Below are 13,557 nucleotides of genomic sequence, written 5' to 3' on the forward strand. Positions count from 1 at the left end.
CTATAAGCACAGTATTGTGTGACTATTTAATACTTTTTTTCCTACCCCCACCAAATCATAAGTCTTTGAAGAAAACAATACTTTGGATTTTTGGGGGAAATGGAACTTTCCAAATTGTGTAATTACCATTAAAGAAAAAGTATAGTAAAAATATTCTGCCTAAAGGCCACTATAGATCTTTGTTCTTCAACCTGTGGCGGATACAGTTGGGGGGCGCGCGCCCCCACTTGCGGTCCCGCCTGTATTGCCAAAAAATGCAGAACCACAGGCCCGTCGCGAGGGCGGGGCAACCAGGGCATTTTCCCTGGGCGCAGCAAGTTGGGGGCGCACCGTGTTCGCCGACGAAATTTTTTTTAAAAATATCCTTGTATGTTTTACTTTCATAAACGATAAAATATCGTTATTACGAAAAAATGTTTTCAATTATATTTTCAACTCTCCCGATTGCAGATATATCAATGTTAGGGGGCGGGGGGGGGGGGGGGGGGCGCACGATCCCAGTTCGCCCCGGGCGCCAGATCAGCTAGCGATGGGCCTGCAGAACCACAATTATAACTTTTTATATCATATTAAGATGACATTGTCTTGTATACGTGTGTAATAAATTTAACTAAAATTTTCTTAAACTCTGCACGTGACTTGATTATTTTTTATTAGGATAAAAGTAAAGATAACTCAAGCGATATCTTTTTTTCTGTATCCGCTACTTTATTCAGTTACAAGAAATACTTTTCTATATCGAGTTGCTTGCCATGGTTGACACCAACTGTAAGTTCTTTGCTACAGATGTCGAATCATGTGGACAGTAGAATTGATAGTGCGATAATGAAATTGATTGACTGCAGGGGACAGATTATTTTCGCGCTGATTCTCGCACTCATGCGCCCTCAGGACGATTTCTGCCTTTAAAAGCTACCGCTAGTATTTCTGAATTTCTTTACCCGGCGAAACCTTTATTTTAGCATCAGGAGATCATTTCTACACTATTTTAGTATTTTTCAAAGACTAAATTATTAAAAAATCAACTAATTCAAAACTCTTTACTGAAATAACCCAATTTCAAGTTTCCCACTTCCTGTTCCCGCCATTCCTTCACCGGAAGCTACCCCTCCAATCCCTCGCCTCCCCTCGTCGCACTCCCATCCTCCTATAACCCACAATGCCTTTCACTTCCTCCTCGTAGGATGGTCGCAATGGCGGTGAGTACATGCGGTTTTTCCTTTCTGACATATCTATGTTCATCCTGATTAGTGGTAGCCTTTTCCCTCATAACTACGGTTCTTCGTATTTCTTTATCTAATAAATAACTTTTTTCGTTTTTTCTGTTTGTCGCGTATGGGCTGTTTTAGTTTATGGTTAGGTAGCCACGTAACGTGTTTCTAGCTTTTCTTGTCAGTGAAAATAATAACAATCGTTTTGCCTTTCAGGATAAAAGTAAAAAGTCCCAAGAAAAGGTGAAGAAGGTGAGGAAGGAAGCCAAGGATAATACGAAGAATCCCATGCGAGAAGTCAGAATCAGGAAGTTATGCTTAAATATTTGCGTCGGTGAATCTGGTGATAGGTTAACGAGGGCAGCCAAGGTAATCCTTCTCTTTTTGTTTTAAGTTTCTTTTTCAATGGCATGGTAAATTGTAAGTTATATCATCAATCCCATTTCTATAGAATAATTTTTGCGATTTTGCAATGCGATAAGAGTTCATGTGGATAATAACTTCATGACCGTGTGGTGTGCGTGTAGGTATTTATTGTCTTTTATGCTGGCGATTGGTCACCCACAGCCAAACAATCTAGAGATGGCACGTAGAGAATTACGTAGACTCGTACTGGTTTTCACTGGATGTGTTTTTTTATTTAGATGCTTTTACGACTGTCCAATGTAAAGCATAGGGCTGAGTATGTAGTGCGGTGAATGTCGCATTTAAAAGTTAATAGTAGTTGCCTGAATATATTTATTGGCAATTAAAATTATTTCATGTTATGTAAGTTTGTTTGATGCTACAGTGGGGTTCCCTCAAACCTTTGTGGGGAGACATGTCTGAACGTGTTCGTAGTGTTCAGTCGAAGTATGGTAACAAGCCTGGTTTACTTTTATGCGCGTTATGCTTGGCATTCATTTTCGTTGGCAGATGCTGCAATCATTGATGCGATGAGGGATGCAGAATAACTTCACCATGGTAAAGTTAAGATCAATTCTTAGTGTTGAAACGTATGTGACGGAGTGAAGTACACCCCGAGTTTTCCGAGCGTGGTAGGTGACTGTTGGTCATTCATGGCTTAATATTAATTGTCCATGAATTTAACAGCATTTAGCTGTGCTAGATTTCCATAGAAATTTCCACTGCTGTGCGCCAAGGTTTTGTTGGCTTTTTGAATCGGGATCAGTAGCATGGATTTCTCAATTACATGAAATCATGTACTTAGATGTCCTTTGGAACAGAGAAGGTATCGCAGAGTCATTGTGGCTAGGGAAAGAATCCACATAATAAATGTTATGACGAGAGAAATTTCTAGCGTATGTCATCACACTCTTTGACTTGAAAAGCGGAAGTAAATACTACATAAATTTAGGAATGTTTCATTTAAATGATGCTTGCCATTGGTGTGAATTTTGAGTTTGCTTTGAATGACTACTTTCATCATGCATTTGGGCAGAGGTCTCCATGGAAGCATTTTTTTGCGAGGAGCGTAATTTTGAAAGCATAGAATCTTTGGTCTTAAGAAATAATGCTGGAGTTTTTATTTTGTAGAGGATATTAGCATTTGTGTGTATTTTATTCCTGTTTACATGTTTGGACTATAGTGTTCGACTAGTCTGCACAGTACGAAGCTGTTGTCATGTATTTAGGACAACAGTCGTGAACCTGTGCTACATTAAATGCATCCTTATTGCAACTCAGGTCCCCATACTCTACCGGGATTTGTTACTAAAAGGATGTGACAATTTTCTAATTTTATTTTCCTGCTTCCCAAGTTGTTGTGAAGGGTTTGCTAAGTTACTCTGTATCAACTTATATTACTCTTGTTGGTGATGTGAGCGATAGTATTTACTTTGCATTTTTCTCTTTTCCCATGTACTATTGTCCTTTTATATGCTTAATAGTGCACTCATGCGGATTCTGTTTGACTTAAATTCCACCTACATAAATTCCTTCATTTACCTTCTCGGTGTTTTCCACCTCTGCCATAGCATACTTCCATTTCTCGCCACCAGGTGTTGTATTGAGCCCTGAGTTGATTACCGATCTCACAGTTTTTCAGGCCATTCCACATCTCCTCCAATGATGTTATAGGCTGTTTGGATTGCATCAGGTGCTGGGGTGGGATGCTATGTGACTGATCCTTTTCGAATTGTATTATTTTCCAGAGCGGAATAGGCTAAAATGTAAACATAACAATTATGTGGGTTGGGATGGCAATTGGTGGGGTGAAAATTTTCTTGACTGTTTGGCAAAGACTTCCTTCAATATGTATTCTACTTCAGTTATGAATTTTAGTGGTTGTTCGTGTTGGGGTGATGTGATGTTCGTAAAGTCATCCCTTCTACATCTCCATTATTTTATGCAATTTCATCAGTTTGAGTTTTCCTTTCTTGCTGCAAAATTTCCCAGTTTTTGGGGTGCATGTGGTCCCACCCAACAGTCTCCATTTTTTTCCATAATGCACAATACTTCATGGGGGGTGGTCTTGGCTGTATAGTTAATGTGAAATCATTCTCAATCGCTCTGGCAAATGTATGGACCAATTGGACGAGGCATTGAAAATCACATGTGATTTTTGGCACATTCTTTTCTATGTGAAATAATTTTCTACAGAAACATTTTTGCGTTGCATATAATCCCCATCCTCCATTTTCAGGTAAGAAATTGTTCCAAAAACAGGATTGGTCAAGAAAAAATTGTTTTCCTCGCGTTAGCCTATTTTCAAAAGGAGTTGAAGATGTTTCTTTTGTTATAGGTGCTGGAACAATTGACCGGTCAGCAACCTGTCTTTTCTAAGGCAAGGTACACCGTGCGTTCCTTTGGTATCAGAAGGAATGAAAAGATAGCAGTCCATTGTACAGTACGAGGTGCTAAGGCTGAAGAAATTCTGGAGAGAGGTCTTAAGGTAAATAATACACTGACCACATGATAGTTTTCATATGCCACCTTTGTAGGGTGCATTGACTTGTTGCTTAAACAGCACTCTATGAATATTAATACACCCATACCTTGCTTAGGGCAAGAAATGTGTTCCATGGGATCTTTGTGCTAATCGAATTTTCGTTAGACTATTTTAACATATGGAAAATAGGGGTACGTTCCTGGTAGCATCGTTGTTGGGTATCAAATTTCCTATAAACCATGTATATTCCTATTATTAGCCTTAGAAAACCATATTGAAGCAAACGTGCATAGTTTAAAAATCTTTTAACCCTTTCGCGCTGGGCTCCTCCTGGGAAGTTGCTTTTGGCTGTAGAAAGGCTTTGAGAATTTCTTTTTCGCCCTGTACGGAGTTGTTTCTTGGCAAAAAATTGTCCAGGTAGTTGCTTCCTCCACTTAATGATCTTTCCTAGTGGGAACTTGGAACAAATTATTCTCATTCTTCTTCCAACCTCGTCAGTGCTCAAAGAAAATGTAGTATTTCTTCAGTACAGCTTCGGGTATTGGTGGCTTTGGAGGTTGATGATTTTGTTGTGCTAGGGTATATCTGCTCATTACAACTTGTATATTAATGAATGAATGTATATTTGAGGTAAGTTCAAAACACACGAGGACAAAATGCTGGAGCAAAGTCTGTCGGGTGGGCATTATCAGGGCTTGATATTTACCTTATAGTATTATATTAGTTAATATTAGTGGTAGTATTTTGCCTCCTAATTGTAAATGCTTATATTAATAGATATAGTTAAGTTTTGATTTTGTATTTCTTGTAAAGGTAGTACAAAAATTACAGAAAGAACCAATGGATTATCTTAAAAGTGAAAAATGTCTCAGAACAGGGTTCCCACTCAACCACGAAAACCTTAAAACCGTGAATAAGCCGTGAATTTTGTGTACAGTGAAAAAACCTGGGAAAAAACCGTGAATTTCGTCATGAAACCTCAAAAATATCTCAATCGTGATAATAATACTACGGTTGACTGATCAAATTCGATACGTTAATCATGTTTCAAGGTGGGGCACACGCAGACTCATGGCTTGCGCATTCATCTGCATATGAATATTTGAAGTGAAGTAATTGGTCTGTACTATATGACGACTCATTGACCGATATTTTCCATTTTAATGGTGGAAGTCCGTTATTTTGTCTAAGCGTTTCAATTTCAGTGATGGCTTGGGATGGACTTGTATTCGAAAAAGGACAAATGAAATAACTTGCATTTCTAATGGACCCAGAATTAGCCATTTACGAAAATAATCTGATTTGTGACTCGAAGTTCGGTTCCCACACAAAAAAAAATACCATATGCTTCGAAATATGAGCTTGCCATTGGAATTTTACTTAAGGAAACATTTCTACGGCAAATAGGCTTTCAATTCATGGCAATAGCTCTCAAAAGACTGCGCGCAACTCGTTTGAGTTTATGTGAATAATAACGTGTTTCAGCAGGTATTTATTTTGTCTTTAGATATTTCAAACCAAGTGCATTATAATTATATGAAATTGATTTATTACATTCTATAAACAATTTTAACATTTTCCGCGATCTCAGGAAGATTCGGTATGGGAAATTTGGTTACTGGGCGGTAATAACAATGTGTGCAAAAAACAATATCTTGGCGAGGAATTAATAAAGGACTTCCGGTGTCCAGGCGGAAAAGGTCCTAGGGGCATTCGCATATTTAAGGAGGCCATGGTATTCGGCTTCGGGGCAAGAGGGTGGGTGGGTTGGGCCTTTGGTCGGCCATGAATTTTGTAAATGAAAGGTGACATCATAACAGATATCACTTTTAATTGCTGCGTTTACATTCACACCGTCTGTTGCGTACGTTAATTTTTAGTTAAGTGTACGGCTGGTGATTGTCTTATTGTTGGCTTATTAACGGACCGTGAATTTGACAACATTGAGACCGTGAAAACCTGGAAAAACTGTGAATTTCATTATTTAGGTAGAGTGGGAACCCTGCAGAAGCTACTTAACTGAAATTGGCCAAACCAAAGGGGCTCATGAACCTGTGCTACCCATTGGTTTCTGGTTTAAATGCCTAATTGATCCAATCGAATGGCCTTACTCTATAGTTTCCAAAGATAATGGAAAGGTAGATGTACGATACAATGTATCAGTTAATGTTATTGTGTTTAACATAAATGTGCTGCATGGTAACCTAATCATCACTTCATTATCTTAGTTCCTCGTCAAAGCATCAGTTAAAGGTGTAAGAAGCATTTATTTATATGTCCAATGTCAAACTGTACATATTAGTATTGTGGTGCATTCGAATTGTGAGATTTTTTCCTATTTATGACATTTGATTGGTGAGATGCTTGAGAAGTCATTGAGAAATCTTGGGCTGTATTCTGTATCTCCAAACTGATCTTTGTGGCACCTATTTGTCGGGTGGGACGTCACACCGACTCCCGCTAAGCAGTCGTGCGATTCTGTATTAACCTGATCGGTGCGGCACCAACGTGAAAAGGGGTGAATCGTCAGTAGGCATACCCACACCTTTTTGGTGTGGGTATGGCTACCAACTAGTGGGTTTCATTAATTCCCCATGCGCATTATATGTTTTATTTTGTTTTCCTCTCATCAAGGAGTAAATATGAGGTTTGCCACAAAGTTATCACTTTCTCTCCCTTTGAATAATCCACTATATTCCACTGTGTCATCAACTATTGTTTACCTTGACGCAAATGTATTTGTTAATAAACCAGAGGTTTGCCACCATGTTATGACTTCATCTCATTTTGAATAGGCAACGCTATCATCAATTGTCTGACTTGATTTGTAAATAAGGTATTTTCGATTAAATGTGCGGTTTGCTGCAATGTTATCACTTTGACTCACTCGGACTAGGCGACAGTATTTCACTCAGTCATCATTTGGCGACACTCTTGGTGTAAAAATAAGATATTTTCATTTGAATATGAGATCTGCCACTATTTTATCACTATCTCATTTGGAATAGGCAACTACATTTCATTTTGTCAGCTATTGACTCCTTTGGCGATAAAAGATATTTATTAATAAATATGAAGTTTGCAGCAATGGTATCATTTTCTCTCACTAGTAATAGGCAACTATATTTAACCCAATCACAATTTGCTTACTCCCTTGTCATTACTCTTCTGTTAATTACTCCCAGCTTCATATTTTTATAAAAATTTCATTACTTTTTCCTCTGATATAACATTTACATTTGCTTTTAAACCCTACGTTCTTATGCCATGGTGTGCGATTTGCATCTGCAACGGGGCCAATGCCATAACTTTCCATTGATAACATTTAGATGGAACTTAGATAATGACAACTATATTACAAAGGTATGGATAAATAGCAATATCTGGTGCCAATATTTAAAAAAATAAAATATGATCTCAAGGCTAATTGAAGTAATTAATTCAAACAGCAATAACCTCCATCACATGCAAACTATATTTCGATGATGTGATATTGTTTCCTTTGCTTATGTAGGCAGAGCACTACTATCGCACATTAGACCATAAGGAATATTAACAAGTTAGACAATATCAATTATGTTAGTCTTAATCACAACTTCGCAAATAAAATGTTTAATACTATGGCAACGAAATACCGATTTCTTCCATCCTCGGAACTTTTAGCAGGAATTGAGCATTTTCAGTCTTCACTTGTTTCCACACTTCTTTCATTGGTGGTGAGACGTCACTTGATTTCTAACTTGGGTGTATTCAGTTTTTCCCTGGTTGGGAAGGAGGGGAAACTGTACCCACTGGTTTTGATCGCGACTACTGTACAATATCTGTGGAAGTGCTGTCATCAGTAGGGAAACTGTTGTTGGTACGCAATGATGTCTAGTCGGTGGGCTCCATAGGGAAACCGATCGGTGCGGTACTGACAGAATACGACCTTTTACGAGGGGAGTGTTACAAAAGTGGGTCTCAGATTTCATTCAAACTTTGTAGTGTTGTAGTCCAGTCAAATAATTATTAATTGGAATATCCGAACATGTGTATTGCATAAACACCTAGTTTTGTGACATGGGTATAACATAATTGATAGTAGGCTTCCGTTTGCAAAGGATGGGAAAATTGCAAACACTTCTACATTGCGGGAAAAGATACCACGTAGAAAAATACAATTTCAGTGGAAATCATGGTTATTTATGAACAGCACGCATCTTTAAAATAAAAAGCAGAAACAATGTATGAAAAAAATTGTCACATGTGAGAATCAAACCTATGACCTCGGGATAGGAGTTACAACACTGTTACCACCAGGCTACTGCTCCTCCTTACAAAAAGGCGATTCTTTTTTTCTTCAAAGTATTGTTTAAATAACCTCATGTGGGGGTGGTTTGTGGACAGCTCCACATGGATTACAACACTACGAAGTTTGATTGAAATATGAGACACACTTTTGTGACACTGCCCTTGTTAGTTACATTGATTCTGAGGATGTTCAATTTTTCAGTGTTAATCCATGAATTCTGGAGGGAATCCAATTTTTAGCATAATTTATTGATATTTTGTGCACAGCATACCAGGTGGCCTACTTTGAAGTGTAGTGTTGCTTAAGTGGACTGTGCTAAAGAATTTCTCAAATTTTTCCTGGGGAGACATGCTGTCTTTGCCATTAAAATCTGAGGTACAATCATCTGATGTACATGTGATATCATTGTCCTTTTTGTTGATTCAGTGCATTGGAGTAGGGTAAGACATATACTCCAACATTAAACAAAGGGGTTAAGAGGAGTATCATTTTTCTTTATTGTATTATTCTGGTCAAGATTGTTAATGTTATGTATGCTAACGTGGATTATTAACTGTATCTAAGCACTTTCCAGTTTGTTTGTGAACTCAAAAGTGTTTTTATAAAAGTAGTCAAAGAGTCTCCTTAGAATTTCTCCTTAGATTTAGAAATGAATACTTTCAGTGGCCTTGGTATCATTGGCAGTGGTTACTTTTGTGGCTCAGCATTGGATTTAGTATTTTCTCATTTTCTTTATTTCGTAACACTTACAGTTACTGCTATGAGTACATTTGTCATTTACTTGTTCTACTTAAGTATGCTGTTTTTTTGTTGTTACATAGTTGAACCTTATGTTTTTCCATTCAATTTTGTAAGAATCTGTTGTCTTTTTACCTTATAGGTCCGTGAGTATGAGTTACGAAGAGATAACTTCTCAGAGTCTGGAAACTTTGGATTTGGTATCCAAGAACACATTGACTTGGGTATTAAATATGACCCCAGTATCGGAATTTATGGTCTAGACTTCTATGTTGTCCTTGGACGTCCTGGTAAGTTAAATTATAGTTAATATTTTTAAATACTTGATTTGTTGCCTGCCTACACCTCGTTCCTTTAGAATGGGTGTGCTGGTGTTTGAATCACTGTTATGCAGTTTGTTATGTATTGTTCTAGAATCAATGGTTGTATTCATGGCACGATACGAAGCTGTTGTCTAGTATTTAGGACAGCAGTCGTGAACCCGTGCTAAAGTAACACATCTTAATTGCAACCCATACTCCCTTTTCAATACGGAGTATGTTACTAAATGGGTGTTACAAAATTAATTTCTCTCTTCTGTCCAGTTTTTAAGATTCTTAATGCTTACCGGTAGTGGGTAAATGACCAAATAAGCTCATGATTAATTGTTTGGAGGTTTTGAGGTACCAAGCGGGTATCCGTAACCTTTCAGCTTGTAATTTGTGAATGCTGTATCTACCACTCTTGCAAGTGTCAATGCTGGGCATATTGATATTCTATATTGCAATTTAACAGTTCAACGCCTCTTGTTACGGGGTTACATGCCTGGCTTCAAAAAGGCAAATAATATTTTAAATGTACATATTTATTCAGTAGCATATTGCTGATTGTTAAGTCATCATTGGTTTTTACCTAAAGTGCCGTATTTACAAGAAACTTAATTTTGAAAAGAAGCATACTTTTGGCCTACCCAGTGTCATTTTTTGAGGAGGTATTGATCATGCCGGCTGTTAGTAGTAATTGATGCACAGCTGGCAGTCTTTTCTTCTTCCAGTTATGGTCTTTGAATTTGGTAGAAGCTTGCTTTCTTTCATGTCATGAATTTCATGCTGCGCTCTGCATGTTTGAATTCTTTGTTTCTTTTATAGGCTTCAATGTTGCACATAGGAGAAGGAAACAAGGAAAAGTGGGCTTCCCCCATCGGCTGACCAAGGAGGATGCAATGAAATGGTTCCAGCAGAAGGTAATAGGGGCCATGACAAATTTTTTATTCAATGTTGCTGATGGTATTAAGTCCTATTGGTATACATTAATTACAAAGGAGATGAGGAAGTTATTGAAAAAAGTAATGCCCCACTTTTTAGGCCTTCGGGAAGGGTCATGCTTTCATGCATTTTTCCAGCATAAATCCATGAAATTTGTCACAGTATTAATTTGTCTATACTTTAAGCATTAAGGTATAAACTGCTTAATGGCAGATTTTCTATAACATTATTTGGCTGGTAAGATTGCATTCCCTTTACTCCAGTTAGAAAATTAAACATATTCGTTAAGTATTGAATTTTAAGAATAAGTTAAGTTCAGGGGTCAGAAATAATAACTTTTTTCAACTTCTATTATTTGTTCACTTTGTTTGTGGGTGAGGCTTTGTGAGATTCTGGACATTCTTGGTGGGCTTTGCGGATGGGGCAGGAGCAGTACATGGGGGGCGGAAGAAAATTTAGCCTTATTTACTTAGCTGCCCTTGTTTGTCATGGAAAACATGAGTCTTAGATAACCACTAGCTTATTGGGCCTGGTTGAAATTTTTTTAGCCGTTATTCTGTACAGGCATCCCCCGAGTTTCGTAAGAGATGCGTTCTGGCAGACTCTGTGTAAGTCGAAATTTACGTAAGTCAAATATTCTGCATTAGTGCTTCAGAGATTTCGGTCGGTTCAGAGCTTCAGAGATTTCACACTAATAAAACTCTTTAATGGTTAAACAGCATGCTAACTTTGTATAGTTGTAGTACAAGCGGAGTGCATTCTGTTTGTGATGGAACACTGTGCAGATTAGGTTCGTCCTGTGTGCACTATGAAAAACTGCCAATGTGGTTAAGACTGTGTACTGTTGTGGTACATTACAAAGCTACGAGTAGTTTTTGTGCATGGTGTTTCTTTAGCTTCTTAACATTGTCTTAAGCCTGAATCACCGATCATGTTATCTGTCATTTCCTAGTCATCACTTGGGTGATGACTCGCAAATGATCGTCGCCGCCCATTGTTTTTTGTGATCATGATTGCAATGAAGATTCCCATTACTATTTTTCATTGCTCGTCCAGTTGCTTTTTCCGTCTGTAAAACAGTCACTAAAACCCCATATCAGCCAATCAGAATGCATTCCCTTAAGGATCGAGTGCAGCATTTGACAATTGTGGGAACAACATAGATATACAAACACGCTATATATTTTTGTATGCGGGTCCTATGACAACGAGCTGTGATATCAGAAGTGATGCGAAAGGAGACTGCGGGAGGGTCGATTTGATTCTGAAAAATGATCACCAGAGCAATCACTTTTCCAGTCGTGAAAAGTGGTTGCTTTAGTGATTACTTTTCGCGACAAAAGAAAATGATCGTGTGATTCAGGCTTTAGTTGGGAGAAATTGATGTTTATTTCTCATGTGCAACCAGTTTGTAGAAAATCCTTCAACTATATTTGGGAGTGAGAGCTTGCAACATAGAAAATAAGATAAAAAAGAAAGGTGGTATTTTTAGATTAAATTGTGGTAAATCATGTAATTTATTGGACAACTTAGTGGGGTTAGCGCAATTTTGAAATCTCATAGAATATTTTGAGTGCAGTATCTTGCTCACAAGATGCTTTCTTCAACTGTGTTATTCAGTTAGTCTGGGAATCTATGAAAAATCATTTTTGGGCTATTATTATCATGAATTAGTAGTGGAATGGACAAAACTAACTCAAGGGAAGGTCACGAAGGGACAAATCTACCTTCAATAAAAATGAAGCATGTCTGGGCAGTGCATTGTATGCTCCTAAGAGTTATTTGTAGTATCTCGTTTGTATCAATTCCTGTCAATGCCCCAGGGTTGTGCTGTTTATTTTTTGTATTGAATTTTTTTTTCAATCAGTCACAATATCTGCCAGTTCATATGCGTAATACCCCCTAGTAGGGAAGCCATAATGTGTGCTTTTCACGCAGTTAACTTTTCAGTTGAGTGATCACATTTACCCAAAGTATCACCCCTATAAATATTTATTCCGATTCTTGACTGGAAATGTTGAAAAAATTTATGCTGGTAATATTTGTCTAATTATTTTGTTTTGTCTAATAGATTTTGTCTTGATTGCAATACTAGTACTAGTTTAGCTCAATGTTAAGTCAATTGAATGCACAGGGTACCAAAGAGGTTTCTTTCCATTTTGAAAATCTCTTCAGTCATACTGTGCAAAATAATAACACTCCATGCAAAGCTTGCTGCAGTGCCTGTTATTCTGGCATATGCTATCCTTTGAATGGGGACATAACTCCGTAGTAAAAGCAGTTTGTATTGAATATTTGATTGTAGTACTCATCTGTTGATTTGGAAGTTTCTGGTAAAACGTTATTGATATTGTAATATTTCTAGCAAGTTACAGCTGTAATGCAAAAGTTAACATTGGATTTAAGACTCGTTGCTAATTTGCTTTCTTTTTTGTTTCAGTATGATGGTATCATCCTTCCCGGAAAGAAGTAATATTTGTAGGATTATGTCATTAAATTTTTTTGCTGGAATAAATCTCTTATTTATTTAACCTTAATATTCTCAATGCACTGTGGTGTAGTAATTTTTATCTTCTCTAATTTTGTTAATACATTTTTAAATTCAATGTTTTGTCAATTTTTAAATCTCCCCACTAAGTTATTTTGTGGAATAATATATAGGAGCAACACCGGCAATATTATCAGGGTTCCCATTCAACTGTTAAAACCTTAAAACCATGTACAAGCTGTGAATTTTGTCTTCCGTAAAAAATACTCAAAATAGCCGTGAATTTTGTCGTAAAACTTCAGAAACCTCTCAAACTAGAGTGTAGATCTAAGATTGATTGATCAAAAGAAAAATCGATTTGTCGATCATATTTAAAGGTCAGTCACTCGCAGACACTGTCCACGCATTTATCTGTACACGTATATTCAAAGCACAAATATTGGTCCGTCTGCCGTGACGACACGTTGACCTTAACCCTTTCGAGACGGCGGAGTTTTGGTCTTAGCATGATTGCTGTACTGAGCCCCAAGAGACTCTTCTTTCTCGTGGTGCGCAGCATTTTTGAAGGACATTCGTTAAGAAGGGTCTCGCTGAACCTTTTTCGACCCTTCCTCGCTGGAACTCTGCATTATCTCGGACTCCGAGAGTAGTTGTGCTCCCTCATTTCCGGGTTAACGACCATACCTGCGGCATTG

General features: G+C 37.6%; 1 protein-coding gene across 1 annotated transcript; it reads left to right on the forward strand.

Annotated features, from left to right (window-relative positions):
- Positions 1-1,095: 1,095 nt before the first annotated feature.
- Positions 1,096-12,885, forward strand: LOC124163577 (60S ribosomal protein L11). The gene is made up of 6 exons (XM_046540570.1): positions 1,096-1,199; positions 1,428-1,580; positions 3,955-4,104; positions 9,273-9,420; positions 10,258-10,352; positions 12,815-12,885. The coding sequence occupies exons 1-6, from the start codon at positions 1,185-1,187 to the stop codon at positions 12,845-12,847; spliced, it is 594 nt and encodes a 197-aa protein (XP_046396526.1). The 5' UTR covers positions 1,096-1,184; the 3' UTR covers positions 12,848-12,885.
- The last annotated feature ends 672 nt before the right edge of the window (positions 12,886-13,557 follow it).

This window comes from Ischnura elegans, chromosome 8 (genome assembly GCF_921293095.1).
Source record: "Ischnura elegans chromosome 8, ioIscEleg1.1, whole genome shotgun sequence".
Classification (NCBI taxonomy): Eukaryota; Metazoa; Arthropoda; class Insecta; order Odonata; family Coenagrionidae; genus Ischnura; species Ischnura elegans.

What these genes read in the sequence shown, in the direction of transcription:
- LOC124163577 (XM_046540570.1), top strand. An exon ending in TGTTGTCCTTGGACGTCCTG is followed by an intron (nt 9,421 to 10,257) that starts GTAAGTTAAATT and finishes TTTCTTTTATAG; the next exon opens with GCTTCAATGTTGCACATAGG. An exon ending in TGAAATGGTTCCAGCAGAAG is followed by an intron (nt 10,353 to 12,814) that starts GTAATAGGGGCC and finishes TTTTTGTTTCAG; the next exon opens with TATGATGGTATCATCCTTCC.